The sequence below is a fragment of the Brachionichthys hirsutus genome, chromosome 6 (assembly GCF_040956055.1).
Source record: "Brachionichthys hirsutus isolate HB-005 chromosome 6, CSIRO-AGI_Bhir_v1, whole genome shotgun sequence".
Classification (NCBI taxonomy): Eukaryota; Metazoa; Chordata; class Actinopteri; order Lophiiformes; family Brachionichthyidae; genus Brachionichthys; species Brachionichthys hirsutus.
The window spans coordinates 364778-392269 of NC_090902.1; the positions used below are offsets into that span (position 1 = coordinate 364778).

Here is a 27492-nt window from a genome sequence, read left to right on the forward strand (position 1 = left end):
TGCTGTTGTGTGTTTGTCTTCCTGCACTCGAGCCCGTTTGTGTTGCTGTTGTGTGTTTGTCTTCCTGCACTCGAGCCCGTTTGTGTTGCTGTTTTTGTGTGTTTGTCTTCCTGCACTCGAGCCCGTTTGTGTTGCTGTTGTGTGTTTGTCTTCCTGCACTCGGGCCCGTTTGTGTTGTTGCTGTTGTGTGTTTGTCTTCCTGCACTCGAGCCCGTTTGTGTTGCTGTTGTGTGTTTGTCTTCCTGCACTCGAGCCCGTTTGTGTTGTTGCTGTTGTGTGTTTGTCTTCCTGCACTCGAGCCCGTTTGTGTTGTTGCTGTTGTGTGTTTGTCTTCCTGCACTCGAGCCCGTTTGTGTTGTTGCTGTTGTGTGTTTGTCTTCCTGCACTCGAGCTGACGCGCCGCACAAACGGCGTGTTCGCTGCTTAGCTTGGCACAGACGCCGCTTGGTAATTATGGTTTCCATGCCAAGCACACAATCACACAGTAATTGGAGTTGGAGCAGAGGATTGTGGGAGCGTAGTGAATGATAATGACTGCGTGGTCATCTGCATCATCATCATCATCATCATCATCATCATCATCATCATCATCATCAGGATGAGCCGCTGCTCAGACTTACACACCTTGAGCAGGAGGAGGAACCGGCGAGTATCGACCGGATCGGGTCGGCGCTGCGTTCACGTAGCTTCACGCTACAAACATAGCTAGCGTTGGCTAATAAGCTAACTTTCACATCTGGATTTAGCTCATGGCAGCTTTAGCTAAAGCTAGCTCATTTCATAAATAGGTGTTGTGTATGACATTAGCTTAGCATTTGCTAACGGCCCCTTTTTTTCCACTCAGGAAACGTGCCCCTCATCATCACTCCACCTGCACCAGGAGACCCGGGCCTCCTCCGCCTGCACCAGGAGACCCGGGCCTCCTCCGCCTGCACCAGGAGACCCGGGCCTCCTCCACCTGCACCAGGAGACGCCGGGTTCTCCTCCACCTGCACCAGGAGACCCAGGCCTCCTCCACCTGCACCAGGAGACGCCGGGCCTCCTCCACCTGCACCAGGAGACGCCGGGCCTCCTGCACCTGCACCAGGAGACGCCGGTCTCCGAGAGGTGAGGGGTTTCCTGAGCAGAGCAACAGGGGTGAGAATGATGTTCATGATGCGCCGGGCCTCACCTCGACATCCATTAGGGCTCTGTGTTAATGAGGGGAGGAGGAGATGAAGAGGAGGAGACGGGGGGAGATATTAGAGATGGTGATAAAGAGAGCGACGGAATAGAAAGAGATGAAGAGGGGGAGGAGTCTTTGTGATCAGAATGTATCCTCCTCCATCCCTCCAGAGCTTCGCTCCATCACCACCTCCCTCATCATGCCTCACCTGACAGGACATTACAGATGCATTATGGGATCCGAGGGAGGAGGGCGAGGGGACGCACGGCTTCATTAATGATTGATAAAACATGAGACGACCAAACGGAGGTCGTCGGGAGACGCGGAGGGTCATCAATATTACATCACAGCGCCACATGGATCCCGCGTCGCTTTGCTGCTTCTTTGTTTCAGGGAAATTCAGAAAAGTTTGAGAAGATAAAGTTTCATAAAGGGAGGAGTTTACCTGCATCCTCAGGTGACCTCTGGCTCCGGCTCCAAAGAAAGAAAATTCATCCATTCATTAATCATGAGTTCAGCCAGAGTGAAGGAGGAGGAAGGAGGCGTCGTCGCCACTGTCAGTTTGAGATTGCTTCTCAAAGTTATTGATTAGCAATAATCCTGATAAGAAATCAGCTATGCTAATAAAATATAGTAAAGCTGACTTCATATCAAAGTATTGAAAAAAGGTTATAAATATTGTAAACTAACAGTTACGGCTACTAGCTTAAAAGACGGAAAGCTAACAATACTAGCAGCATTAAGCTGCTAGTATTTTGACTATTAGCTTAGCTGCTGTGACACTGAGCTAACGAGCTATGATAGATTTGTCCACTCACAGGTCGACACTGTTAGCATCTCTTTAGCTCATTAATGTTTCCTGTAACTGTACTGTGGTGTTTTTATTGCTGTTTGCGGCGTCATGCTGCAAACAGGATGATGTTAAGCTCGTTTCACGCTAGCTTAGCATGTTTTATGTTTAATGTGTCTGTGGCGACTTCAGTGACCGCAGCCGGCCTGCGATAATTGACTTTATTGATATAGTTTGGAGGTAAATCCTTAAGTTGTTGAACACTGATGGGACATGAATGCATGAAGGTGATCAGGCTTCACGGACAGAGAAGCTTTAAAGCTCTTATTCTCCTCAGACAACGATAATAAAACAAAACTCTCAAGGCTACTTCGTCATTCATAAAGGCTGCCGGGCTGCAGTGACCGTTGACCAGGCTGATACTGATATAACCTGCTGGATGTTTATATTTCTACATTTAATAATTCACAAATGTTTTTCCTTGTTTCTTCATCCTGCTGCTTTGGCATTATTTATTTATGAGTAATTTTCTGCTCAGCTCTCAGTAGTCTTTACGAATCTGTAGCTAGCGTTGTTTTTCACTTCACACTTCAATAATATTTTATTGAGTAGCTCTGACAGCCGTGTTCCGTTCTCTCACGAGGAAATTCAGTTCTTTAGCCCTGCTAATATTTTGTTAGTTGAGTTTTGTTAGCTAGCGTAAATTCACTCGTAGGCTAGCCCTGCTAATATTTTGTTAGTTGAGTTTTGTTAGCTAGCGTAAATTCACTCGTAGGCTAGCCCTGCTAATATTTTGTTAGTAGAGTTTTGTTAGCTAGCGTAAATTCACTCGTAGGTTAGCCTTGCTAATGCTTTGTTAGTTGAGTTTTGTTAGCTAGCGTAAATTCACTCGTAGGTTAGCCCTGCTAATATTTTGTTAGTAGAGTTTTGTTAGCTAGCGTAAATTCACTCGTAGGTTAGCCCTGCTAATGCTTTGTTAGTTGAGTTTTGTTAGCTAGCGTAAATTCACTCGTAGGTTAGCCCTGCTAATATTTTGTTAGTAGAGTTTTGTTAGCTAGCGTAAATTCACTCGTAGGTTAGCCCTGCTAATGCTTTGCACTCTGTCATTAGCATCAGTGCTCTACTTTAGAACGTACCGATAATGCGATGGAGGTTGAGCGTAACGCTTTACGTTCAGAGGCTAGCGTGACGTTTAAACGGTTTGTTAGATTAGCATCACGCTGTTCGAGCTGTAAGGAGCCATTTTATCATCTCCTTCTTCTGCTGTTTAGGAAACATCAACAAACAACAGATCCTCAAAGCATCAAATCATAATTAACCAAACCGCCCTGAAATTTACTGCCCCATCTACCCGACAACAGACGAGTCAAAGGCTGACACTGACAGACAATTGGAGCAGATTTACTGTCAGCCAACTTTTTACAGTGAGAGATAAAAACACGCTAAGGTCATGTTTTATTTATTTGTTCCATCACCATCATAATTAGCAATTTAAATGACAGCGCTACGTTCACAAGAACTATTATGTCCAATTCTCCCGCTGGGAGCCATCAGGCTGCACATAGACCAGCAGAGGGGCCCAACCTGAGGCCCTGGGCCCAGCAGGAAGTCACCGGCCGCTGATCTGTGGTCAGAATCCACCGGTGATTCTCCAGGCAGCAGCGGTGGGACGTTCCTCCCCGGTACGTGCCTTTACTGCATTTAAACGCCGCGCAGCGTCGGGAGCGGTCGGACCTTTCCTCTGATCTGTTGAGTAATGTGAATTACAGAACTCATGTTATTGATCAGCTGTAACGATAAATAATCTGATCAATCAGTGGCGTCCCGGAACACTGGGAACGTTTTTAATTAAAACTGTGATCAGGTTAGCTCATGGCTAACAGGCTAAATCCTTTTCACAACCGTTAGCTTCTCTTTCTCGACCCTGTGAGATGATGGAGATGGAGAGAACGGAAGAGAGACAGGGATGCGTATCGGCTCCCAAATTGGGGGATTACATCCCTCGGTGAGAACCCGTAAAGACATTTTGGATCAGATGATGATCCGGATCCGGATCTGGACTTCCTCTAGAACATTCATCAGAACGTGTTCAGGAGTCCTTGGTGGAGTTATTTTATTAAAAACAGACGCAGCGTGATTTAAACACCGCTAAACGCTAGCGCTGTGTTTGCATGTAATTAAAGTGACTCGCTGTTGCTACGGGCTACGGGACGCAGATTAAATTATTCATCTTTTATTTTCATTTCATTTAGCAGTATTTTCTTTTAAAAAGGACACAAGTGAAGGAAGCTCCTCTTCCTCTCCAACAACAAAACAAACTCCGGCTTAAGACGCGGTTGAAAAATTAATGTTCCTGCAGATGGATTTCCAAAAACAAACGGAGCGGTGGAGGGAAACGGGGCGGAAACCTGACGGAGGAGCAAAGTGCTGGGACGGACGTCGTCCATAATGCAGGGACGCCGTTCCCGCTCGGCTTATTCGAGAGAATTAACAATCCAAAGAGACGAGAGATTAAGCCGTCCTTTACAGGGATTATTCCTTTAACAGACGGCGTGAAGTGTTTTAATAAGCGCTCAGATATGAGTCACGTTAACGGCGAGCTGCAGCAGCAGCTTCTTAATTACCCCCTCAGGACGACGCGTTGGACGAGCGTCAGCTGATTCAACACAAACTACTTTAATCTGACGGACGGCTGTCTGAATCCGCATCAGACGCGTCCTCTCCTCCCCCGTCTCACTCCAGGGGCTGATTGGAGAAGTTTTCCGGGACTTTTCTCCCGTGTTTTCCCGTCTGGTGAAACACGGACATCTTTTGTTGGGAATTCATCGGGAATCTTGGCTCCGGCCATCCGTCGCTTTCTACGCAGTAATTTAAAGCCTCTGAGTTAGCTTTGTTGCTAACGAGCCTCTAAGATCCGAACAGAAACGGGAACTATTTAGCTGCTTTATTAGCAACACCACAGAGATCTAATGAAGCTACAAGGAGCTAGCCGCTGCTAGTGCTAATCACGTTATTACACACAACGAGCACAACGAAATAAAACGTGACGTTTCTCCATGGAAGTGAACAGAAATGGAGTTTTTAAGATACTTAAAGTACTGATAAGAATCCGAATCAGAATACTTGAATAATCCCACAGAGAAATTATATCAGCTACAAAGTCAGAATTACAATTAACAGTAATAAGAATAGTTAACATGAACACGAATACACAAGAATATTACAGAGCAATAAACTTTGTATCATTTAATTGACACATAATAATATTGATAATAGTAATAATGATAGAGAGCTAACGGAAACATTCGGTTCATTGTTTGTCTCAACGGTGTGGACAGACAGGTGAGTCTGAGCCTCTCCACAGGTAAACAGTCAAAGCTCTGCTTTGTCTTTACTACAGGGGGCAGTTAAAGATAGCTGTGTGATGTATTGGATGTGTTGATTTATTAGCATTATTGTTACCTTTACGTACGCATTGATTTAATAGCATTACTATTATTAATGTGACAAACCTCCGAATTCAAATTGTTTATTTCTTTAAACTGAAGGATAATATTTGTACAATTATAAATATATAATATATATTCTATATATATTATAAATATCACAGAAACCTGCATGTTTCTGTGATATTTCCTTTCATAACATTTTTTCAGATATTTCAGTCTTATTTCTAAGATCAGTTCTGATTTCTATTTTTAATGACACATTTATTTATTTTGGTAGTTTTATTTCCTGAGCTGCCTGCGTATTTTAATATTTTTGATAAGAGAAAATATGGCTCTTATTTTCTGGTTATTTTATATCATAATTCTAATAATGTTGTTTTTCAATAGCTATATAATCTTTAATGTTATGGGTTTTAAAGGACATATCTGTTCTGCTAGTTTATTAATCTGAACATTTTGAAATGTGTGCAGCTAATAATGGTTTAGATGAAAATGTCAATCTTAACGTTTGATCTGGTTTATTTATCCTCAAATCACCTAGTTTGTATTTTTTCTGTAAAACATTGTGATTTTACTTTAATATTTGTATCATTTTGTATCTACTGAAGTGATTTTGTTTTAAATTAATACTTTATTTTAATTTGATTGATTGAAAATTTAGTGTAAAGTTTTATTTGATATTTTGTAAGACTTCATATTGTTGGTGTTCTCATTGGTAAAACATTTTATAGAAATCTATAATTACATTATATTAATTGTATAATGACACTATCATTGATTACTACATGTTTCATTTTCTTTTAATGAACATTTTGATTTGAACGGAGTGAAATTTGCTCTAAAATTATTCAAACTTTTTGATTAGATTAATTAATATTTGATCAGTAAATTTATCCGCCTTTCACACATTAATGTAAAACACCATTAACTGTATTTATGATCTTCATTTCTACGAACGTGTCCGTTTGGTTTTCGGTCTGTGGCGCCACCTGCCGTCTGTCCGCGGTACTACACTGCATGCTCCTGCCGCCAGTCCTGCTGAAATTCCTGGAGTCTAAATTTGTGGTAAGATATAAAATAAAAACTCTTTATGCTGCAGTATTGGGAAGAATCTTTTCTTCAAAGTAAGTTTTGGTTATTCGTTCAGGATTGTGTGACATTTTAACTAAATGATCCCTGAATTGTATTGATCAATACGGTTAAAATAACATGTTCTGTGTTGAAGTCATCAGACATGCAAACATCACAGCCGGTGACATCAGAGGACACAGCCGATGACACCAAAGGACACAGCCGATGACATCAGAGGAGACAGCCGGTGACATCAGAGGACACAGCCGATGACATCAGAGGACACAGCCGGTGACATCAGAGGACACAGCCGGTGACATCAGAGGACACAGCCGGTGACATCAGAGGAGACAGCCGGTGACATCAGAGGAGACAGCCAGTGACATCAAAGGACACAGCCGGTGACATCAGAGGACACAGCCGATGACATCAGTCCCAGATTCACCTGGTTGACCTTCCTGATGACCCCTGGAGCCACCTCTCTCACCGTCCTGGCCCGCTTGGTCTCGGCCCAGTGGAGGGCGGAGCTTCTGTTTCTTCCATCAAATGGAGTCATTCCTTTAACGGTGGAACGTCGGTTCCTGAATCGAATCCGGCCTCCAGCTCCAGAAACTCTTTAAGGAATTAAAGATAACCTTCATCATAGAAACATGCAGCTCAGTGATGAGCTGGCGACTCATCCATATTATTATTGATTACTGCATGGCAAGAATCAGCTTCATTTTCTTTTCATGAACATTTTTATTTGTAAGGAGTTAAATTTGCTTTTTGATTAGAGTAATTAATATTTGATCACTTTAATTCTTAAATGTGTCCATTAACTGTATTTATGATCTTCGTTTCTACGAACGTGCCCGTTTGGTTTGCGGTCTGTGGCGCCACCTGCCGTCTGTCTGTGGTACTACACATCTGTCATGGTAACAGCGAGCCGGATGATGACGTCACTTAGGCCTGATTTTAAAGCCGTGTCGCTGCTTCAGGTTCACAGAAGAGCTCAAAAGAATCTAGAAACTAAAATAATTAAATTATCCCGGATTAATTTGTGCTAAAATAACATTTTTATAGATATCGATCAGCGATCAATAAATAAGAGTTCGACCCAGGTGACGTTTCCCCCTTAAACATTTATTTTCAAATAGTTTAAGAAAAAATATATACAATTTGAAATATTTGGTCTTTATACGATTGAAAACACGTCATTCATAAAAACAGCTGGAGCGGAAACCACAAAGGATTCTGGGAACTCCGCCTTAAGGTGGGGTCAGTGAAGCCAAAGGCAAACAGCAGGTTTGACCAATCTGAACACGCCTGCTTCGTGATCGCAGGTGCAGGTGAGTTCACTCAGACAGGTGGACGATGATGTCACAGCGAGACCAGAGCGGAGGCGGAGTCTTGGGTCGCATGGTGTGCCTTTGGATACCTGGGATGAACTCCTTGGCGTTGGGATTCAGGTTGCTGTTTACCTGTGGTTAGTGACGTCATCAGCTGACGGTTTCCATGGGAACAGCAGCAGCTGACTGACCCTGAACTCACCAGGACAGCAGGATCAGCATCAGGGTCTCCGGCCAGGACCAGCAGGCTGAGGGGCGGAGACTGGCGTTCTCTGGATGGGGAGGACCACGCCCACTGCTCCTCCACCTGGAGACGCAGAGTTTCAGCGTGTGGACCTGGAACACCTGATCCGCAGGGAGACGACTCCTGGTGATCCGACCCGGACGGAGGCGAGCATCAGCATCTTGACCTCTGACTCATTCGGGTCACATGACCCGTCGCTTCAGGTTGTGATGTCATTGTAGTCGTGCAGTGATTGGACGAGCGATGCCAGGTGTGCTGGTTCCGGTCCTCACCTCCCGGTTGAACTCCTCCTCGTGCTCCATCCCCGGGCGCCGTCGGGCCGATCCGGATCGCCTCGCTGCTGGTCCTCGTGTTGGGCAGAGGGGCCGGGTCTTTCATCCTGAGGGGTCGAGGCCGAGTTTGTAGGTTCTCAACGGGTTCTCCGGGTTCCTCCAAACACATTCAGTTTAGGTAAGTTTTTGTGTGTGTGTGTGTGTGGGGGGGGGGGGGGGGGCTGGGGGCTGGGGTCGACTCAGAAAGACCCGTGACCCGGGAATGGATGGAATATTTAGCCTTGTAATCTATTACTTGTCCAGCATTCACTACACTACTTCATTGTAAATTGGTCCCATTGGTCGTTACAAACCTGACAGGTAAATGTACTTATTGAATAAGTAAAATGAATAATTACTCTACTTTATACAACATCTATTTGTTTGGATTACGTGCCAGAACCAAAGACTCGTCCTTTGTCAATTTTCCATTGATTTCAACCGAAGCACAAATATCTCTAACTTTTTGTAAGTGATGTGGAATATTTAAAAGTAGCCTAATATCCAAAAGGCGTTAAAGGCATCGTTAACTCTGGCCGCCAACGACATCTCGCGATACTTCAGTCCCCGCGTCCTCGGGTACGGCAGAAAAACGTAGTCCGGATTAACCCGACTCAATCGTGTAGTTGGACGGCTAGCTAGTTGGCTAACTATAAACAACGTGTTTGTAAACGTGAAGGTAAGATTGTTTACTTTGGTATAAACAGCACGAAATAAAATATCGGAGCGCACACGCTACGGGAGCTAACGCCTAGCGGTAGCATGTAGGTTAAGAAAACGCATGTATGCTAACGTTAGCTTCGGCTGCGTGGGACGGCTAGCTTGTTATGTAGCGTTGGCTAGTTTTTATACTGGAATTGGATTTACATCTGCCCGCTTAGTTCACATTGATTTATATCGGTCAGACATGGGATAATGTTAGCTAGCTAGCTTGCTAGCTACGTATTGAAAGGTAAGTGACGACGTAAGGTTTTTTCTGTAGTCGTGTATTAGCCTCAGAGGTCAATTATGTTTGATGCGCGCTAGCTTCACGACATGGAGACTGTTTACAACACGACTACAAATGTTCTATAACCAGAAAAACACGACTACAAATGTTCTATAACCAGAAAAACACGACTACAAATGTTCTATAACCAGAAAAAAAAGGTTCTCGTCCATCCACGGCAGGAGATGACGTCACCCGTTTCAAGCTACTGAGTTAGCCACGACTAGCTTGATGTCTACGAGTTAACTTTATTATGTAGTAATTCCTAATAAGTCTATTGATTAATCAGTTGATAATATTAGGGAGCTAGCGTGTTAGCCTAGCGCGCATCCCCCTTTCTCCTGCCCTAATGGAGAACAAACACACCTGGTTCTCTGATCTTAGTCCAGGTTCCAGGTAGAACCTCTCGGTATCTTTTCCTTCCTTCCCGACTCGATCAGACTTGAATCAGACTAAATTCCCGTAGGAGTCGCGTCTCTGCCGGTTCCCGGGGTTCTCAGATCTTTCTTCTCCGTGTTTCCGCCTGCTCCTTGCCCCTGGTCCGAGGTGACGTTTGACCCTGTTCTGTCTGCCCTCTTTAGTCGCCCCGTCTGCCCGTCTGCCCGTTTGCTGCTCAGGTGACCGTCGATGCTCCTGTGCTTCAGCGCCTCTCCTCTGGCTTCTGTTTTCTTGGTAGAGGCGGCGGTTGACGGACGTCTCTGCCTCGTTGTGTTCCAGCCTAAGTAAGACAGAAGAGGAGTCCGTCCCCCCCCCGTCCCCCCAGGTCGCTCTTTGCCCCAGACATTCCCGGCCCGTTCGTTCTTACGCTCGACTCTCTGGAGAGCTCCTCCTCTTTGTGACATCATGTCTCAGAAGCCACAGGCGGCTGGAGAAGGAGGTCAGAAACATTTCGCTGCAGGTCGGGGGCTCCTGGCCGCAGCAGAAACCTTGAAATTCAGCCTCAGCGATCAGCGATCCGGCCAGCAGGGGGGGGGCATGGCGGGCCCGGACTCCCAGATGCCCCAGCGTAGCGGCCATATTGGCAGCACCATGAAGCTTTTTGCCAGTTTGGGGCTGTCGCCCTCTGACCTGGACGCTTTAGCTGAAATCCCAGAGGAAGACATCAGCGTGGAGACGCTGCCCCAGATCCTCCTGCAGCTCAAGAACCGCAAGGGAGACGCGGGAGAGCGCCGCGCGGCGTCCTCCATGTCCTCCATGTCCCCCATGTCCTCCGACACCGCGTATCGAGGCGGAAGGGACAGCTGGGGCAACATGCACGGCGGGAGGATTGGCGGCCCTTCTCTGGGTCAGGGTTCAGCCAGGCCCCCGTCTTCTGCAGGCTTTGGGTTCAGTTCCCTTCAAGACGCGGCCCCCAGCCGTGGCTTCGGCTTCAGCTACGGCGGCGGCAGAGACAGGTTGTACTCAGACCTGTCCCAGCGTGAGTCCTACGGCGGCCTTGGCGGCATGGGCCCGCCCGCGTCCGACCCCGTGTTCATGCAGCGGAGAATGGGCCCCCCCTCAAACGGAAAGATTCAAGACTTCTTGGGAGCGGTGCCCCCCATGTTGCCCTACGTGTGCTCTCTTTGTGACTTTGACGTCCATTCCAACATGGTGAGTACCGGCCAGCCTCGGGCTAACTCTAAATGTCTCCGCCCTTCTGTCCTCTTGAGTCAGTGACAGGTTGTAGCCGTCCTCGTCCCCGTGCTTCCGGGGGCGGGGGCGGGGGCGGGGGCTCCAGCGGGCTTCGTTTAATTCCTTTTGCAGCCTGAACCGAATCCTCGGCGCTGCAGCGTTAGTCGCTCTTCAGTCTGACCATCCCGACCGTTTACCTGATGACATCACCTAGTGTCTTGGGGGGGGGGGGGGGGTTATAAAAAATACATAAGCACTAATACTTCATAAATAATACTCATTCTTCCATCAGATCGATCCTATGAACTTCAGCTGGAGCTAAATATAGATGCATTCCGAATCATCAAAGCTGGATGTCTGTTTAGCTAAACGTTAGCTTAGCATTACCTGAGGGTGGCTGAAATGATGCTACCTGTTCATTGCTCAGCCGCAGGTTGAATGTTAGCGGAAGGTGAGCTAATGAAACAGAACCAATAGTCTGCGCTCACCTCTGGCCTCTGATTGGTCGTCTCTGGCGAGTCTTTCCAGTTGGTCGCCTGTAAACAGGAAGTGACATCAATAAAGAGTCGGCCGGGTTTTCTCTCGGATCCATGTCTGATCCTGCGTGTGGTAAACGGACGCCACGTGGCAGCCGCCGTCGCTCGCTTTGAGGAGAGCCCTGCTCCTCTTCCGGGTCGTCTGCTCCTCTTCCGGGTCGCCTGCTCCTCTTCCGGGTCGCCTGCTCCTCTTCCGGGTCGTCTGCTCCTCTTTCGGGTCGTCTGCTCCTCTTCCGGGTCGCCTGCTCTTTCGGGTCGCCTGCTCCTCTTCCGGGTCGCCTGCTCTTTCGGGTCGCCTGCTCCTCTTCCGGGTCGCCTGCTCCTCTTTCGGGTCGCTCCTTTGCTCGCCGGTCGTCATTGGCTGTGTTTGACTGCAGGAGTGGAACCAGCACATCAATGGCCTCCAGCACGCTGACAAGAGACGCACGCTGCTGCAAATGTGAGTCTCACACACCCGGGCGTCGTCAGGCATGTTGGTTCTGGTTCTAACGGTGGCCCGGTGTTTCAGGTATCCGGACTGGGACCCTGGTATGTCCTCGGGTCGAGGGTAAGAGACCAGCGATCACCGGGTTTGAATAGAACTCTTCTAGAAATGTCTGACTCCGTCGTCTCTGGTCTTGTTTCAGTAGAGGCCGTCTGGACGGCCCCAACATGTCTGCAGGGCTGCTGGGAGCCGCCCCCATGTCCTCGGGGGGGATGTCCTCGGGAGGGATGTCCTCGGGAGGGATGTCCTTGGGAGGGATGTCCTCCAGCTGGGGTAAGACATTATCGTTACAGGCTTTACTTCTGCTTCGTCCACTTTATCCTAGGTCTCTCTGGTTTGAGAGGACTCGTAGGTCTCTCTCTGGTTTGAGAGGACTCGTAGGTGTCTCTCTGGTTTGAGAGGACTCGTAGGTGTCTCTCTGGTTTGAGAGGACTCGTAGGTCTCTCTCTGGTTTGAGAGGACTCGTAGGTGTCTCTCTGGTTTGAGAGGACTCGTAGGTCTCTCTCTGGTTTGAGAGGACTCGTAGGTCTCTCTCTGGTTTGAGAGGACTCGTAGGTCTCTCTGGTTTGAGAGGACTCGTAGGTCTCTCTCTGGTTTGAGAGGACTCGTAGGTGTCTCTCTGGTTTGAGAGGACTCGTAGGTCTCTCTCTGGTTTGAGAGGACTCGTAGGTCTCTCTCTGGTTTGAGAGGACTCGTAGGTCTCTCTCTGGTTTGAGAGGACTCGTAGGTCTCTCTCTGGTTTGAGAGGACTCGTAGGTGTCTCTCTGGTTTGAGAGGACTCGTAGGTGTCTCTCTGGTTTGAGAGGACTCGTAGGTCTCTCTCTGGTTTGAGAGGACTCGTAGGTGTCTCTCTGGTTTGAGAGGACTCGTAGGTGTCTCTCTGGTTTGAGAGGACTCGTAGGTGTCTCTCTGGTTTGAGAGGACTCGTAGGTCTCTCTCTGGTTTGAGAGGACTCGTAGGTGTCTCTCTGGTTTGAGAGGACTCGTAGGTCTCTCTCTGGTTTGAGAGGACTCGTAGGTGTCTCTCTGGTTTGAGAGGACTCGTAGGTCTCTCTCTGGTTTGAGAGGACTCGTAGGTGTCTCTCTGGTTTGAGAGGACTCGTAGGTGTCTCTCTGGTTTGAGAGGACTCGTAGGTCTCTCTCTGGTTTGAGAGGACTCGTAGGTCTCTCTCTGGTTTGAGAGGACTCGTAGGTCTCTCTCTGGTTTGAGAGGACTCGTAGGTCTCTCTCCTTGCATGCCACATTGACTTTACTGCCCTCACCTGCACCGTCCATGTCCCCGCCCCCTTCATTCCACAAATTCAAAGGCTCTGTTCCACCAAGTTTCACTCAAATCTTTTAGAGAACTTTAGTCCTGCTGACCGATTGGCAGGTGAGTGGCAGGTGTTGGTCCCGCCTCCACCCAGGTGGCGTTAACGTCTGTGTGTTTGTGGTTCAGGAGGAGGTGGCGGTTCTGGGCTGTCGGGACAGAATCAGGTGGGTTCCCTTCCCCCCGCCCCGTTGGTCAGGTCGCCGTGGACGCCGTGTCTGACGCCGTTTGTCCGACGCCGTTTGTCCTCAGCTGAGGAGCAGGGTGGTGGTGGTGAAGTACGACCGGAAGCCTCTGAGCAACCAGACCCTGTTCGCCTTCACCAAGCCGTTCGGCCGGCTGAGGGAACACCTGGTCCTGAAGAACAAGGTGGAGTCCTCGCCGTGCACGCCGTGCACGCCGCGCCTCTAGGGCGGCGCCCAGCTCACCGCTGTCTGTCCCCCAGGCCTTCCTGGAGATGAACAGTCACGAGGAGGCGCAGGACATGGTGAACTACTACAACCAGCAGCCGGCCATGCTCTACGGGAAGCCCGTCTCCTTCTACCTGTCCAGGAGCCTGCTGGTCATCGAGGTAACGGCGCCCTAGCACGCCCGCTAGCGCCGCTGCCGCCGGCCTGCCGCGCTGACTGTCCGCCTGACCCCCAGAAAGAGGACCGGTCCGCCGAGCGGACGCTGGACGGACCCGTCAGAGACGTCCCGGGTCACGCCAGCCAGGTGGTCTTCTTCTCCAAGCTGCCCAAAGAGACGGACAAGAAGAAGGAGCTGCTGACCATCGCCGGGCGCTTCGGCACGGTGGAGAAATACGTCTTCCTCAACGACCAGGTAGACATAGAAGGGGAGGGGTTTGGGTGTCCCTGTCGAGGTCGCTGATTGGTCCGTCTGTTTGCAGGCGTTCGTCCAGCTGGGGACGCCGGAGGACGCCGAGATGCTGGTGAAGTATTACACCGTCAATCCTCTCACCCTCCGGGGACGGCTGGTCCACCTCAACATCTGCACCAAGTACAAGACCCTCACGTGAGTACGGGGCTGTCACCATGACAACCACGCTGCCGGGGGCGTGGCCTTCCACCTGATCCTGCGTTCTGTGCCTCAGTGTGAACCGGAGAAGAGGGGGGTCTGTCGGAGACAATCGAAACCAGAGGGGCGTTTCCTCGTCCAACTTTGGAGCCAAGGCCTCCCCCAACTCCCACAGGACCTCCTCCAGGAGCAAAGAGGAGAAAAAGGGCGCGGAGGAGGAGGGGGACACGCCCGCTGCTGGCGAGGAGGTGTCAGGAGTGATGGAGGGGGATGATGAAACAGAGCAGCAGGTAACGGAGGGAGACGCAGACAGGGGTGAGCCAGAGGAAGGACAGGAGGAGGAGGAGGAGGAGGAGAAGGAGAAGGAGCACAGTGAGGACGTCCAGCAGGAGGTGATGCCACGAAATACCAGGAATGGGTTTAATGTCTGCCGCCGTGCTGAGCGTGGTCTGTGCACAGGCTGCTGATGGGGGTGATGTCACGGACGTGCCAGGAGGTGGGGGCGGGGCTGAAGATGAGGCCAAGAAGGGGGCGGAGCCTGAGGGACAAGCAGAACCTGAAGGAGAGAAGAAGGAGGTGGAGGCAGGAGCGACAGCAGATACGATGGAAGGAGAGGGAGCTGCAGACGAGGTAGGACATGATCAATACCGGCTGATCACAGATCAATGCCGGCTGATCACGGGCCAATACCGGCTGATCACGGATCAATACCGGCTGATCACGGATCAATGCCGGCTGATCACGGATCAATGCCGGCTGATCACGGGCCAATACCGGCTGATCACGGGTCAACGTTCAGTTTTAAACCAGTTTAAAGAGATGAAGATGAGCTTCCGATGCTAAACACGTTAGCGTTAGCCCCAGGTGAGCTGCTTACCTGGCGCTAACGCTAACGCTACCTGCTAGGCGACGCCCCCAGCTCGATGGCGCTCCTCCTCCTGATTGCTCCTGTCCTCCAGGGCGAGCCCGACTTCCTGGACAACATGGAGGACTTTGTGACGCTGGACGAGCTGGCAGAGGACGAGGAGGGAGGGGGACAATCGGACTCCACCGGTACCGGATCAATACTCCGTCTGATCGATCAGAGCCCGATGAAACACTGATTGTTGCTCCTCTCTCTCTCTCTCTCTCTCTCTCTCTCTCTCCAGACGACTCCAAGCGGGCGGTGAGGATCCGGCCCCGACGGGCTCCGTCTCCGTCTCCGTGGTAACGGCTAACGGGCTGTGATTGGTTGTCTTCCAGGGCATGAGGGTGGTCAACGTCATCGGCTTCAAGCGAGGGTTCAACCTCCTCAACGAGCTGCTGGCGCTCGCCAAGCCGTTCGGGAAGGTGGTCAAACACCTGGTGCTGGACCTGCGGCCCGAGGTACGCGGAACCGGAACCGGAACCAGAACCGGCTAGCTGCAGCTAACGGTAGCTTAGGGCTCAGCCCAAAGACTAAAGACTAAAGATGTCATTCAGTATTAGTTACTAGGTATCGGTAACTAAGGGAGGTATTAGTTACTAGGTATCGGTAACTAAGGAAGGTATTAGTTACTAGGTAACGGTAACTAAGGAAGGTATTAGTTACTAGGTAACGGTAACTAAGGAAGGTATTAGTTACTCTGTATTTGTAACTAAGGAAGGTATTAGTTACTAGGTAACGGTAACTAAGGAAGGTATTAGTTACTAGGTAACGGTAACTAAGGAAGGTATTAGTTACTCTGTATTTGTAACTAAGGAAGGTATTAGTTACTAGGTAACGGTAACTAAGGAAGGTATTAGTTACTCTGTATTTGTAACTAAGGAAGGTATTAGTTACTAGGTAACGGTAACTAAGGAAGGTATTAGTTACTCTGTATTTGTAACTAAGGAAGGTGCGACTGGAGCCGGCGGTTGTGCCTCCATTGGGGCCGCTGCCCGCGGTGCGTTCAGGTGCGTTCAGGTGCGTTCAGGTGCGTCCTGTGCTTCTGTAAACTGGCTCCTCCTCCTCAGGCCTACCTGCAGTTTGAGACGGAGGACGAGGCTCGCTCCATGGCCAAGTTCTACAACAGCAACATCACGGCGTCCGTCTGCGGCCGGCCCGTCAGGATCAGCCACTCCGTGAGCTACCCCACCATCAAGGTGAGCGTCCCGCCGGACCCGGGACCCGGACCCGGTCCCGGCCGCTAGTGACCCTTGACCCGTCTGCCGCTGCTCCTCCAGTGCGGCTCCAGTAAGGTCGTTTACATCGGGCAGATCCCCACCGCCAAATACTCCGACGAGGCCGTCCTGAAACTGGCAGAACCGTTTGGACCCGTCAGGAAGTACTTCACCAACATGATGAAGAGAGAGGTACAGGACCGGGACCGGGACCCAGACCCAGACCCAGACCCGGCTGACCTCGCTCTCGTCCGCAGTGCTTCCTGGAGATGATGAGAGCCGAGGACGCCGAGAAAATGGCCGAACACTGCAAAGCCGACCCGCTGAAGCTGAACGGGAAGCGCGTGACGGTCTACGTGAGCAGGAAGTACCGGCAGCTCAAACACGGGTCAGCGTCTTCTGGGTCTCAGAGTCCTCCACGTTAGTTACCTGCGTTCATCAGCCTCTGATTGGCCCAAATGTTTGATCTCAAAAAGTGATTGGAGTGTTTTAAAGACATTTAAGTTAATGTTTCATAACGTTGATCTTCAAAATGAACGCTAAAAATACGACCACTGACATCAGACAAAAGGGGAGGGGCTTCAGCCGTCCGTCTCTTGCAGACACCGATGTCCAACTTCAGCCAAACGAGAGAACAGCAGCTCCTCCCCGAAACACCCCGGAGAACCGCCGGCCAAGAGACCCAAGGAGGAGGAGGAGGAGAGGGAAGAGGAGAAGCTGGAGGAGGAAGAGGGGAAGCTGGAGGACGAAGAGGGGAAGCAGACCGGAGAAGAGGAGCCGGAGGACGAAGAGGAGAAGCAGACGGAGGAAGAGGAGAAGATGCAGAGCGTCGATGCTGAGACCGCCCCCGAGGAGATACCGGACGGTTCTGAGAATCTGAGTAGCTACAAGGAGGTGAGGATGATGTCACTTCCTGTTTACAGCAATGCTACACCGTTAGCATATGAAAGACGCCTGTTTGTCCTTTGAGCAGGAGGAGGAGCCATCGACCAATCAGAATGTTCAGACCGAGTCTCCTCCCACAGCCGATAACAAATCCAGCGTGGCGTCTCTGCCGCTGCCCCCCCACGACCCCACCGAGCCCATCGGTGAGACCCCCCGGACCCGGGTCCTGATCCGGTCCGGTTTGTAACAGGAAGTCGTCTCGCTCTTCCGTTTCAGGCGTGGAGCACGTGAAGGCGGGGTTTTACTGCCGCATCTGCTTCCTGTTCTACTCCAACGAAGACACGGCCAAGAAAACGCACTGCAGCAGCAAGGAGCACTACGGCAAGCTGCAGGTGAGCAGGCCCCGCCCACAAAGCGGCCGCCGAGGGAACCGCCTAATTCTGCCCCGTGTCGGGGTTCTGTTTCCAGAAACACCTGGAGAAGGAACAGAACAAATCAGAGAAGAAGAAACGGAAGAAGGCGACGACGGCCTGAGACCTTCAGCAGGACCTTTGACCTTTTGTTTGTTTGTAGCTTAGCATCGAGCCTGGAGGCCGCTAGCCCACCTGTTAAACATTTCTTTTTTATCTCCTCGTTGTGAACAAACTGTTTTGCAGAATAAACTTCAAAAAGCCGTTTCGTTCGTTACAAATGAAAACACTGAATTTAATTTGAACTTTCAAAATAAAACGACATCCAGAAGCGATTCTCACGTCTTCCACGGATCTCTGCCCGTCTTCTCCTGGAAAACAAAGACCCTGTGAAATCTGATCTGCTTCCTGTCAGGTGACAGGAAGCCGGCCGCTGACCTGGTACTTCCTGTAGTGGGCGGAGCTGCTGCAGTGCCGCCGCCTGGCCTCGTCCTCGTCGGCGTAGATCAGCTGACACAGACTACAAAGGTAACCGACGACGGGCCGAACGAACTCGCTTCCTGCACCGGAGGAAGGACGGCGTCTCAAACAGGAAGCGACGCAACAGCAGCAAAGACACCCGACAGTCTTACCAACAGGCTCAGCGTCGCCTCCTGCTGGCCCAGACTGCTGCTCTACCTTCACCTCCGAGTCCTGCAGCCAATCAGAGCACAGCTCATTCAGGCACTTCAAATATTAAACGTCCTGACGGGAACTCTGTCCAACCAGCAGGGGGCGCCAAGGACGTCCACGGGGTCTCACCTGTTCAGGTTTCGGAGGATCTCCAGTCGAGTCTGGTTGAGCCGGACTCTCCAGTCCTGGTCCAGGCGTGTCCGTCTGCTCCTCTTCTGGAGCTTCCTGCTTTATGTCTGTCCTTTTCTTCTTGGGCGGAGACTCGTCCCCCGGAGCCGGGTCCTCCAATAACAGCAACAACAAGATCAATAACGAGATCAATAACAACAATGTAAACAGCAACAACAACAAGATCAAGAACAATAATAATAACAACAACAACGAGATCAATAACAACAATAATAATAACGTAAATGACAACAACAAGATCAATAATAACGTAAATGACAACAACAAGATCAATAATAATAACATCAATAATAACAACGACATAAACAACAACAAGATCAATAATAATAACATCAATAATAACAACGACATAAACAACAACAAGATCAATAATAACAAGATCAAGAACAATAATAACAATAACAACAACGTAAACAACGAGATCAATAACGTGTCAGAAACAAGCTTTGATCAACTGGAACGTTTTCTAACCTTATCTTCTTCATCATCGTCTTCATCTGAAAAAAAAAACGTTCAAATCAAACTTCAGATCAGTGAATACCTGGAATATTGATCAGGTGATCAGACCCAGCACAGCCATTGATCTATTGATCTATTGATCAACGGCTGGACCGTACCTTCAGCAGCTTCCGGGTCACCTTTCCGCCGGTCTTCATCCAGGTGTTCCGGGAACGCCGTCTCCTCCTGCAGACCAACAAGCCCACCTGGAACCTGGAAGCCGTCGCCTGATTGGCTGAGAGAACCCGTCTCCTCCTCGTCCTCTTCTCCTGAAACGGGCAGGCGTCCCGTTTTTCTTTCTGCCGCTGGATGTTGCTGAACGTGTTCGGGTCTACCTGCATCAGGTGTGTCCGGAGGCTCCTCCTCCTCCTCCTCCAGGAGACACTCCCCGTCCTCCCCGATCACCTCCATCCCCTCGATGTCGCTGTCCTCTGCAGACGACCTGAGGACAAACCGTCTTTTGTTCGTCTCCTCTGAAGTTATTCGTTTTGTGTTCCAAACAGGAAACTCACTCTTCCTCGTGTCCAGGCTCCTCCCCCTGCTGGACGGTTTCACTGTGTGGACCTGGACTGTGTGTGGGAGCGTCTGGATGTTTGGAACACAGAATACTCTAACATTAGACCCAGACCCCCCCCCGGTTCCGGGTCGGTTCTAGAGGTTCTGGTTTTCTTACCGACTGTCTTCTCCGATATCACGGATTCTCCCGGGGTTCTGGACCGGGCCCCGGACCCGGACCCCCCGTCTCTGGTTGTGGTCTTCCCCTCTCTGCTGGAGTTGTCCCTCTTGTCCTCGTCCTCTCTGTCTTTGCTGCTCGTCCTCTTCTCGTTTTCATCCTCTCGGTCGGTCGGACCCGTTTCCTCTTCGTACCTCTTGGCCAATGAGAGGCGCCTACGGGACAGGATGAGACGGTCGGGTCAGGACGGACGCTAAACGTCCAGCCGGGTCCGGCCCGGCCCGGTCCGGTACTCACATGAGGCTCTTGTACTCCATGGAGAAGGACACTTTGATGGCGTCCTCGTTGACCTTCAGACTGTTGGACGAATAATAGTCGACCAGCGTCCGAGCGTCGGAACCGTCCCTCATCTCCACGAACGCCTGAAGAGGTCCGACAGAACCAGGAAACGATCAACGGCGTCAGAACCACAGCCGGGTCCGACAGAACTAGGAAACGATCAACGGCGTCAGAACCACAGCCGGGTCCCGGGTCTCACCGTGGACGGCAGGAACAGGGTGAAGAGGGGCGGGCCGAAGCGTTTGACGATGCTCATCAGATCCGATTGGCCGTTCTGTCCCGACGGCGCCGGACTGAAACTCACCACCCGAGAGCTCTGAGGAGACACGGAGGACCAAGTCACATGACTTCATGCTGCCGGCTCTACGGGCCCGACGGGCTTCGGCGCCGCTCGCGCTGTCCAGCTCAGAGACGTGGCGTTCGGGACCGGAGCGAGGACGAAGACGAGGACGAGGCGAGGACGAGCGTCCTACCTGGAGGAAGCTGAAGGTGTTGGAGATCCGGAACTCGACCCGCTGCCCGTCGGCGGTCGGAGGGTTGCTGGTGTGAAACTTCACCAAGTCTTTGGCCTGATGGACGGAGCCGAGCTCCACGAACGCCTGCAGGGACGAAGACAGACGGGGGGTCAGCCCCACCGGCGGCGCTGGACGCGCGCGGGACGGGGGCCCCGATCAGGGACAGCCGGGGGACTCGCCAAAGAGGGAAACTGGAGCATCTTGACGATCCTCCCGAACGGTTCGATCAGCTTCTTCAGGAACGCTTCGTCCACACGGAGAGCGGGAAACTTCACACACACCACCCTGCTCCGGTGCACGGCCTGGGGGGACATGTGAGGGGGACGGGGGACAGGGACATGTGAGGGGGACGGGGGAGAGGGACGGGGGACAGGGACATGTGAGAGGGACGGGGGAGAGGGACAGGGAGAGGGACGGGGGAGAGGGACATGTGAGAGGGACGGGGGAGAGGGACATGTTAGGGGGACGGGGGAGGGACGGGCGAGTCTGATGTCACACGGCTCCCCGACGTCTTTACCTTCGGGGGGTTTCTCTTCGGTGGAGGGGGAGGAGTCTGAGCGGCGCCGCCTGGAGGACGCTGCAACAAGCCCGGCTGACGCCGCCTACCAGCGCTGTGATTGGTCACCTGCCGCTCAGAGGGGCCTTCATCCTTCCCTTTTGATTGGCTGTCAGCCCTTCAGAGAGAGGACAGAGGTGATCAATAATCAATGATCAATACGACGTGAGCCTTGAAAAGCACGGCAGCAGAGGTGAAGTCTGGGGGGGGGGGGGTGCTGGGGGGGCACCGCACCGACACCTGCCCGGGCATACTCGCTCAAGGCCAGCCCCCCCCCCCCCCGCATTCACTAAATCAATAACGATCAATAACGCTGACCTGCTCGCCGTCTCCAGGCGACCGTCCCATTTAGGAAACCTGCAGGACACGGAGACAAACATCAGGTAACGTCCTGTCGAGGGACAGGAAGTGGACTGGGGGGGGCGTACCTCTGCAGGAGGCGGAGCTGCCCATCGGCGTGATGGACGCCGTTGGCGTGTTCGGTCCACGCCTGGAACACGGGAAGACACGTGAACCGGAGCCAGACACAGACCCCCCCCCCCCCCCCCCCCCCCGGGTGGGCGGGGTCACTCACCCGCTCGGTGATCACTGTGATGTCACACAGACAGCACGAGTACGGGACGGACGGCGGGCTGGACCCGTGGAAGTCCAGAGCTTCTCTCCTGGACGGGAGCAAGGCGGTCCCGGTCCCGGTCCCGGTCTCACGGAGCCCCCCAGCGAGACCGGACCTGAAACCAGCCGGTCCCAGTCCAGAGTGTCCACCTGTCCAACCGCAGCCCGAGGACCAGCGGCGGAAGCTCGAGGACGATGATGAAGATGATGACGGGTCTACTCTGAAGGTCCGGGGACCCCCCCACTGGTCCAGGTCAGGGGGAGCAGGACTGGGCGTGACCCAGTCCACCGGGCTGCGAGCTTGATCCCAATCACCAGGGGCAACGGGCCGGCGAATCGGATTAGAGGAGGAGGAGGAGGAAGGAGGCGGAGCCGTGCGGACGCCGCCCTTCCTTCCTTTGATCTGCTTGAGGACTTGAGGCAGGGACTCGACGGTGAGGACATGTTCAGGCAGCTCAGCCAGCAGGGTCAGGTCTCCGGGGTCGAGACCGCAGCTGTCCAGGATGCGGAGCGCCCCGTCCCGCATGGACGAGGACGAGGACGAGGCCTGAGGACAGGATCTGGACGAGCCCGGCTCACATCGGAGTCTGGACCCAGATGGAAGCCGTCTGTAAGGTCCAGGTCGGAGGTCGGAGTCCGCCGGAGGTCGTCGGGTCGGGTCGCCGTGAGACATGATCGGAGCGCCGGCTGCAGACAGAAGACAGACAGGAGGACGTGGGGACACGTGGGGACGAGCTGAAGACCAGCCAGAACAATGACGCCGCTCAGGAGACGTAGCGACAGGTGTGACGTAGCGACAGGTGACGTAGCGACAGGTGTGACGTAGCGACAGGTGACGTAGCGACAGGTGTGACGTAGCGACAGGTGCCGTAGCGACAGGTGTGACGTAGCGACAGGTGTGACGTAGCGACAGGTGTGACGTAGCGACAGGTGACGTAGCGACAGGTGGCTGGAGGCTGAGATCGCCAATAGATTGATTTCTGATCAATAGAACCGCGACTGGGTCGATCCGGCATTTAGATGATGTCAGTGTAAACAAGGCTTTTTATTCCATTCATTTTACTAAATCTAATATCGACCCAGGAGGAGCAAAGATTAATTGATCAACGTCAGACAGGAATCAAACCGGATATGGTTTATGAACAGCAACTTTAGCTTTGCTAGCACGGACGACATATCATTAGCATTAAAACAGAAGCTAATGCGAATCGATCACTGATCAGTTATAGCCATCGAACGACGAGCAGACCGTTCGATTATCCATCGACACACGAAGACAGAAGGATCGATTTAATTCAGAAACCGCATTACGCCAGGATGCTAACAGCATTAGCCCGGCGAGCTAACGCAGCTAACATCAACACAGCAGCTTGGAGCCGGCTGTAGCCACTGGCTACTAGCACGGCTAGCTACTAGCCAGTCTTCGCCAGCGGCCTTACCGTCACGGAAACGCGGGCAGCAGGCGCTGAAACGGGCCGCCAGAACCGGGAGGAGAAACCGGTGCGTTCAACAAAGAGGACGCGGAACTGAAGATGATTTAAAACAGCGAGGCTGAGCAGTTTGTTCTGTGTGCAGATCTGGCGCTACCGCCCCCTGCCGGTGCGGAGGGGAACAGCCGGGGTTTCATCCAATAAAAATGATGACCCGGAATCAAGCGGCTGAAAATGAGCCTTCATTGACCTTTGACCTTCAGTCCGTTATTGATGAATAGAGTGGTGTTGTATCTAGTTTGTGATTACAGTCAGATTCAGTCAACTTTTATTGGAAAAACTTTACCTCCACCGAGGCGGGGCGGGGCGTGGAGGGGCGGGGCTTATGTCGTTTGTCTGTCTGTCCGTCTGTTAGCAAGATGACTCAAAAAGTTCTGGATGGATCCTGATGACATTTTCAGGAACTGTTGGGAATGTTACCAGGATTTCAGATTCAGATGCAACAACTTTATTGATACCTAAAAGGGCCATTTCTTTGCAGTTCACCAGCAGCACAACCAACCAGCAGCGCCAGAAAGATCAGTGAGGTCCTTAATCAATACAACAATAAATGCCAATAATAACAGTTATAATAAAAATGAAATATCCTGCAAAACACTGATCTGGAGCATCTATCAGGAACAGATTACGTTTCGGTGCTGATCCGGATCACCGTGTGGACGGTGTAGATCTAGAACCTTCTGGTGCTGATCCGGATCACCGTGTGGACGGTGTAGATCTAGAACCTTCTGGTGCTGATCCGGATCACCGTGTGGACGGTGTAGATCTAGAACCTTCTGGTGCTGATCCGGATCACCGTGTGGACGGTGTAGATCTAGAACCTTCTGGTGCTGATCCGGATCACCGTGTGGACGGTGTAGATCTAGAACCTTCTGGTGCTGATCCGGATCACCGTGTGGACGGTGTAGATCTAGAACCTTCTGGTGCTGATCCAGATCACCGTGTGGACGGTGTAGATCCTGGGTTCTAACGGGTTCTAACGAAACACAGATGGCAGTTTTATTTCGTTTTATTGAGTCGTTCAGGTCAAGTAACAGTTCTTCTTCCATCAATCAATAATAATGATAACAAATTATTTCAGTGCAAAGACGAACTGGTGAAGACATGATCAATCGATCGATCAGCGTTTTGGAACCGATGGCGTGAAGCTCCTTCAGTCTGATCAGTTCAGCAGCCGATCGATGGATCGATCAGTCGTTCAGGGGCTGATGAGGTATTTCTGCTTCACACTCAAACAAAACAAATCTGCTCTTTTTCGTTAAAAAAATCTATAAAATCAATCAATCTTCTTGTTTCCAGCGAGCACTGTGATTGGCTGTTAAACAGGTGAGTCGTGGAACCAGTAATTAGCCCGGCTCAGCTAAGTATAAATAAAACGCTGAAATCAAAGGGTCTGTTCGATTGATCTCATCAATCAGACCTGAAGGCAGCACGTCAATCAATCAATCAATCTGATTCAAGTTTCTCTAACGGTCCGTCAGTCGGTGGGCGTCGGCTTGGCACCGCTGCACAAACTCATTTGCATTGAGTGACATAAGGCAGCAGGCGACTCCGCCCACTCAGCAGGTGAGGAGGGGGCATCCCGTCAGCTGCAGGTGAAGTCCAGCCTCCTATTTCATGATTGCATGAGCTCATGATCACATGACACTCTCTCTCAGTGAGTCCCGCCCCTCAGCAGCTCCTGGATTGGAGCTCAGCATCGGAACGTCGACGACAACTTCCTTACGCCTCACCGAGGCGTCTTTGGAGTGATAGTCATCACTCTGGTCCTTCGCAAAATTCACAAACACCTGAAACGCAGGAAGAAAAAACACCTGGTCAGCCAGGTAAACGCTGGAAACGAGCTAAACGCCGGAAACAAGCTAAACGCCGGAAACGAGCTAAACGCCTGAAACGAGCTAAACGCCGGAAACGAGCTAAACGCCGGAAACGAGCTAAACGGCTGAAACGAGCGAAACGCCGGAAACGAGCTAAACGCCGGAAACGAGCTAAACGCCGGAAACGAGCTAAACGCCGGAAACGAGCTAAACGCCTGAAACGAGCTAAACGCCGGAAACGAGCTAAACGCCTGAAACGAGCTAAACGCCGGAAACGAGCTAAACGCCTGAAGCGAGCTAAACGCCTGAAACGAGCTAAACGCCAGAAACGAGCTAAACGCCAGAAACGAGCTAAACGCCTGAAACGAGCTAAACGCCGGAAACGAGCTAAACGCCGGAAACGAGCTAAACGCCGGAAACGAGCTAAACGCCTGAAACGAGCTAAACGCCTGAAACGAGCTAAACGCCGGAAACGAGCTAAACGCCTGAAACGAGCTAAACGCCGGAAACGAGCTAAACGCCGGAAACGAGCTAAACGCCGAAAACGAGCTAAACGCCTGAAACAAGCTAAACGCCTGAAACGAGCTAAACGCCTGAAACGAGCCAAACGCCTGCTCAGGTGTGTGCCGGCGTCCTACCTGGTCCAGAGTGGTCTGCGTGACGGAGTAGTCCTCGATCCTCAGCAGGTCTTTGTTCTTGGCCAGGATGGAGAAGATGTGGGTGAGGGAGGTTAGCGACGACGGTAGCTGGTACTGTAGCATGTTGCGGTGCTTCTCCTTTAGCGTGCTGCCGCTGAGCTCGCTCTCAACGAACTTGATGACGGGCAGCAGGTCGGGGTGGGGCCCCGCCACCCGCAGGATGATGGTGTAGCCGTCTCCGAACCTGAGAGGTGACACCACGCCTCATAAACTCGCCGTCCGCACACCTGAGAGCTGACGTCGCCGACCGCGTTACCTGTTCTTCAGGTGCTGGACGCTGCCCAGACACCTGAACCGGCCGTTCACCATGATGGCCATCCTGGTGCACAGAGCCTCACACTCCTCCATGCTGGAACACACACACGTTATGTACACCTGCAAACACACACACCTGTGTACCTGTGTGGGGACAGAGGCTCTACCTGTGTGAGGTGAGGACGACGGACCGCCCCTCCTTGATGACGCTGTGGATACAGTTCCAGAGAGCCCGGCGAGCTTTGGGATCCATTCCAGTGGTGGGCTCGTCCTGTAAGCCCACAGGTGAATCAGGAGGAAGAGGAGGAAGAGGAGGCCTCCTCCTGACTGACTCGCTCTTCTTTTGTGGTTGTAGTTCTAACCTCCATAAATGGAGCAGCAGATCCCTTTCATCCTGTTACACCCCGCCCCCAGGTTCTGCTGCTCTCTGATTGGCTGACTGAGTAATCAGACACCCTGCTCTGCTTTAAACAAACTTTATTTAACTCCTCATTTATTGTTGATTATCTGACCAAAAAATAAAAGATGCGATTTTCTGTGACGTCACATGACTGATGACACTGCTGGTACGTGATTGGTCGAATTAAAAGCTGCAGCTGGTTTCGCCTCCTGGCGCCACCTGCTGCTGTGGAGGGTCACTGGCGGGGGCCGACGGCGCTCAGGTGTTACTCACCAGGAAGACGACAGGTGGCGCTCCGATCAGAGCCATGGCGGTGGACAGCTTCCTCATGTTCCCTCCGCTGTAGCTTCCCGCCGCTTTATCGGCGTACTTCACGAGGCCCAGCTTCCTGATGCCCCACTCTGCCACCTGTCAATCACACAGCGCCGCCGTCAGAGCCCTCCTCTTCCTCTTCCTCTTCCTGTTCCTGTTCCTGTTCCTGTGCAGGTGTTTGGACTCCGGACTCACGTCGCACACTTCCTTCTCCGGTACCCCTCGGAGGATGGCGTACAGCTCCAGGTGCTCCCGCCCCGTCAGCAGCTCGTTGATGGAGTCAAACTGGGGACAGTAGCCCATGTTCTGGTGGACGTCATCGATCTCCCTCAGGATGCTGCACGCACACACACACACACAGAGACACACACAGACACGCACACACGCACAGAGACACACACAGACACGCACGCACACACACACAGAGACACACACAGAGACACGCACACACACACAGAGACACGCACACACACACACACACAGAGACACACACAGACACGCACGCACACACACACAGACACACACAGAGACACACACAGACACGCACGCACACACACACACAGAGACACACACAGACACGCACGCACACACAGAGACACACACAGACACGCACGCACACACACACACAGACACACACAGACACACACACACGCACAGAGACACACACAGACACGCACACACACACAGACAGAGACACACACAGACACGCACGCACACACACACAGACACGCACGCACACACACAC

At 51.7% G+C, this 27492-nt stretch overlaps 2 protein-coding genes and 1 pseudogene across 2 annotated transcripts in view; 1 reads left to right on the plus strand and 2 right to left on the minus strand.

Annotated features, from left to right (window-relative positions):
* Positions 1-10192: 10192 nt before the first annotated feature.
* matr3l1.2 (matrin 3-like 1.2) lies at positions 10193-18050 on the plus strand. The gene is made up of 21 exons (XM_068740023.1): positions 10193-10939; positions 11874-11935; positions 12005-12043; positions 12126-12253; positions 13418-13455; positions 13541-13657; positions 13734-13859; positions 13934-14110; positions 14178-14302; positions 14382-14697; positions 14765-14935; positions 15265-15358; positions 15454-15470; positions 15548-15670; positions 16280-16408; positions 16490-16618; positions 16684-16814; positions 17029-17320; positions 17400-17514; positions 17588-17703; positions 17780-18050. Exons 1-21 carry the CDS (start codon positions 10193-10195, stop codon positions 17843-17845), a joined length of 3258 nt encoding a protein of 1085 aa, XP_068596124.1. The 3' UTR covers positions 17846-18050.
* Positions 17991-23236, minus strand: LOC137895141 (matrin-3-like; annotated as a pseudogene).
* A 1022-nt stretch (positions 23237-24258) lies between these two features.
* LOC137894590 (phospholipid-transporting ATPase ABCA1-like) overlaps positions 24259-27492 on the minus strand; it is a 6946-nt gene continuing 3712 nt past the window's right edge. Inside the window, exons 7-12 of the mRNA XM_068740024.1 lie at positions 26943-27084; positions 26709-26843; positions 26203-26306; positions 26037-26129; positions 25721-25964; positions 24259-25055 (exon numbers count right to left, since the gene is read on the minus strand). Of these exons, the coding sequence (XP_068596125.1) occupies positions 24903-25055; positions 25721-25964; positions 26037-26129; positions 26203-26306; positions 26709-26843; positions 26943-27084 (871 nt within the window). The 3' untranslated portion in view covers positions 24259-24902. The remainder of the gene's footprint in view (positions 25056-25720; positions 25965-26036; positions 26130-26202; positions 26307-26708; positions 26844-26942; positions 27085-27492) is intronic.

What these genes read in the sequence shown, in the direction of transcription:
- matr3l1.2 (XM_068740023.1), top strand. Translation starts at nt 10,193, where the DNA reads ATGTCTCAGAAGCCACAGGCGGCTGGAGAAGGAGGTCAGAAACATTTC. An exon ending in ACCTGGTCCTGAAGAACAAG is followed by an intron (nt 13,658 to 13,733) that starts GTGGAGTCCTCG and finishes TCTGTCCCCCAG; the next exon opens with GCCTTCCTGGAGATGAACAG. An exon ending in CGACCCCACCGAGCCCATCG is followed by an intron (nt 17,515 to 17,587) that starts GTGAGACCCCCC and finishes CTTCCGTTTCAG; the next exon opens with GCGTGGAGCACGTGAAGGCG.